Source organism: Salmo salar, chromosome 01 (assembly GCF_965601325.2).
Source record: "Salmo salar chromosome 01, fSalSal1, whole genome shotgun sequence".
Classification (NCBI taxonomy): Eukaryota; Metazoa; Chordata; class Actinopteri; order Salmoniformes; family Salmonidae; genus Salmo; species Salmo salar.
Window position 1 is genome coordinate 29,847,186 of NC_138291.1, and position 3,550 is coordinate 29,850,735.

General features: G+C 45.4%; 1 protein-coding gene across 1 annotated transcript; it reads left to right on the forward strand.

The window, feature by feature from the left end:
* Window positions 1-646: 646 nt before the first annotated feature.
* LOC106595751 (nuclear factor 7, brain) lies at window positions 647-2,521 on the forward strand. Its single transcript, XM_014187130.3, has one exon. It carries the CDS (start codon window positions 761-763, stop codon window positions 2,252-2,254), a length of 1,494 nt encoding a protein of 497 aa, XP_014042605.2. The 5' UTR covers window positions 647-760; the 3' UTR covers window positions 2,255-2,521.
* Window positions 2,522-3,550: the final 1,029 nt, after the last annotated feature.

Sequence of the window (3,550 nt, forward strand, 5' to 3'; positions counted from 1 at the left end):
AGTCAATTTAACCATATCTACATGTACATACTTCCTCAATCAGCCTGACTAACCAGTGTCTGTATGTAGCCTCGTTACTTTTATAGCCTTGTTACTGTATATAGCCTGTCTTTTTACTGTTGTTTTATTTCTTTACCTACCTATTGTTCACCTAATACCTTTTTTGTACTATTGGTTTGAGCCTGTAAGTAAGCATTTCACTGTAAGGTCTACAGCTGTTGTATTCGGCGCACGTGACAAATGAACTTTTATTTGATTTGTGAACAACATAGACGATTGGTAAAGCATATTAAAGCCCTTCTCAGAAATCAGGTTTAAATTATTACTTTTATGACGGGTCCAAAACTATATGTAATTAAATCCCACAGTAAATGCAATCAAATGGTAAAATGCTATGTAATAAATCATGTATAAAAGTGTTTTGTCAAACCTTGAAGACCAAATACATACAACAAAACTGTAATGTTGTGTCCCAGTATGTTAAGTTTCATTTCTGAGAGATGCCTTATGTTTAGTTTCTATGCCTTTTGTTTCTATGTTTTAAGTTTTGTTTCATTGCCTTTCGTTTCTATGCCTTAAGTTTTGTTTCTGTGAAAGTGAAAGTATTTTCCTCTCCATTCATAGAAGCTCTCTCACTCACACGCCTACATCCACACCCCCTTTCTCTTTGTCTTTCTCTCTCTCTTACACACACACAAACACATTTTCTCCCTCATTTTCACACATACTCTCTCACTCACTGTACAGTACTCCTGCGACGATGGCAGACAGTTTCTCTCTCTTGGAAGAGGATCTGTCGTGTTCAGTGTGCTGTGAAATCTTCAGGGAGCCAGTGATCCTCTCCTGCAGCCACAGCTTCTGCAGGGCCTGTTTGGAGGAGAGCTGGAGTAAAGGAGGGACGCAGGACTGCCCAGTGTGCAGAAGGAGGTCTTCCAGAGACCAGCCACCTCCCAACCTAGGCCTGAGGCATGCCTGTGAGACGCTACTGAGGGAGAGGGAGCCCAAGGACACTCCTGGGCCCGCAAAGGAGCCAATCGAGGAGTCGGCAGAGGAGTCTGCAAAGAATGCTACAGAGGGGATGGTAGAGGAGGCTACAGGCGGGCTCTCACAGAGTGAAAACACCAGCCACAGGGGTCCACAGGGTGTATGTAGCTTACACTCCCAGAAGCTCCAGCTCTTCTGCTTAGAGGATGAGTGTCTGGTGTGTGTGGAGTGTGTGTTGGAGCACGCAGACCACAGCTTCTGCTCTGTGGGGAAGGCAGCAGGTCAGAGGAGGGAGGGACTCAGACCCCAACTGAAGACCCTGCAGGAGAAAATGGCTGCCTTTAACGAAGCTGAGCTCACCTGTGACAAAATGGCTGCTCACATCAGGGTGCAGACCCAGAGAGCAGAAAGGCAGATAAAGGAGGAGTTTGAGAAGCTACACTGCTTCCTGAGGGAGGAGGAAGTGGAGAGACTAGCTGCGCTGAAGGAGGAAGAGGAGGAGAAGAACAAAAGGATTAAGGAGAGAGTGGACGAGATAAGTGTGATTATGTCATCTCTGTCTGACACAATTATGGCTGTGGAGGAGAAACTGGCAGTGGATGATGTGTCGTTCCTGCAGAGCTACAAAACGACAATGGAGAGAACGCAGAGTGTGCCTGAGGACCCACAGTTGGGCTCAAGAGCACTGATCAACTTGGCCAAACACCTGGGCAACCTCAGTTTCCAGGTCTGGGAGAAGATGCAGAAGGCAGTGAAATACACACCTGTGGTTCTAGACCCAAACACTGCACATCCCAGTTTCTATCTATCTGAAGATCTTACCAGCCTAAGATGTGAAGATAAACTACAGAGTCTCCCCGACAACCCAGAGAGGTTTGATATATATCGTGACATCTTGGGTTCAGAGGGGTTCACTTCAGGGACACACTTCTGGGATGTGGAGGTCGGAGAAAGTGATGACTGGAGGGTAGGAGTGGCCAGCGAGTCTGTTAGTAGGAAACCGGAGACAGATAAAGAAAGTGGATTATGGGCTGTTGGGGCATGTAATGGTGAACCTTATAACATGAAGAAAAAGACACAGAGGATTAGAGTTTCCTGGGACAAATGTGAGGTGTCCTTCTTTGGTCTTAGTCCATACATTCACAAACTCAAAACAATTCAGCACAAATGTACAGAGAGGATGTATCCACACTTTTATTTGCACGATGCTCAAACACTGCAGATCCTTCCAGGGAACATCTCTCTGAAGGTGGAAAACCATACTGTATGAACACTTGAATGTAAGAGTTTCCCCATTCAAATTGTTTCTCCTCAGCATAGTGTACAAAGTAACATATTCTCATCAATATGACTTTGGTTGCTTTTGAGATGAAGAATATAATTGCATTGTCATTTAAGACTATGTTGCAGTGTTTTGAAAGCTTTGAATGTATGTGTGTGTTTATGCATATCACTAACCTTTCAATGTAAAAAGATAAAGATTGAAAAAAATACATAAATTGATTTATTCTTCAATAAAGGGCAAACATTTTCTGTTTGGAGTGGTTAACTTCCATAATATGGTAGAATTTCAACATTCTTCAATGACCATGCCTGGTGTTGTTGGAGCCCTGTGGAATATGAGGATGGAGAAGCTGCTCCATCACGCAGCTTTGCCTCACCTTGTCTAAATCTCTCAATAGCTCCATCCTGTCTTCTCTCCACGGCCCCATCGGCATCAATAGAAATTCTATTCAAAACCATACGGAAGAAAAGCTAGAAATCAATGGCTTGCATATCACCTGATATCGCTGTGTGTGTGTGTGTGTGTGTGTGTGTGTGTGTGTGTGTGTGTGTGCACACGGGCCTGTTGTGAGAGAGCAGGTGTGTGGGGCATGAGGCCTGGCCCCACAGGCGTCAACCCTTCTACATGGGAGACGGTAATGAGATTACCCCAGCCTGCAGGACCTCACACAGCAGACAGTGATCAGATTAGGGAAAAGGACACTCCAACGTCATTCCTGTCTGAGAGGAATGAATCTCCTCTGGATTGGCCACCCTCTCTCAGGGTACTGTAACAACACAAGCCAAAGGTAGTAGGCCTACTGTTTTTTCTTGAGCCTTCAGACCCTGAATGTAGCTCTCCTATTTCTCTCTGGCGACTCTGCCTCTGCACACCTCTTGGAGGGAACGCAACACCCTGCTACACTCAACTCCCCGTGGAGTGAAAGAGGTATGTGATTGTAGGTGCAGGTAAGGATGACAGAGGCAGAGAATATTGCCGTTTACTGGGAATTTATTTCCTTAACATGGTAATGTGGGGAAAAGGGGCTGGGCGGAACCAAAGCAAAGAAAGTAAAAGTTACAGTCCTCTCTCCTACCTTACCTGCCTACCCACCTAACCTTAACACCACCTGGCGTGCTAACCAAAATACAGGGGGTGGTCCGCCCAGGTCTTACCTAGTGTCTATAGACAGAGTACATACTACGGGTATGCCCGCAGGCCTCTTGCCTAAGCACTCCCAAGGTGCCTTCCCCTTCGGGAACAAATTAAACAGAATAATACAAATTTAAGGGGAACAATTTC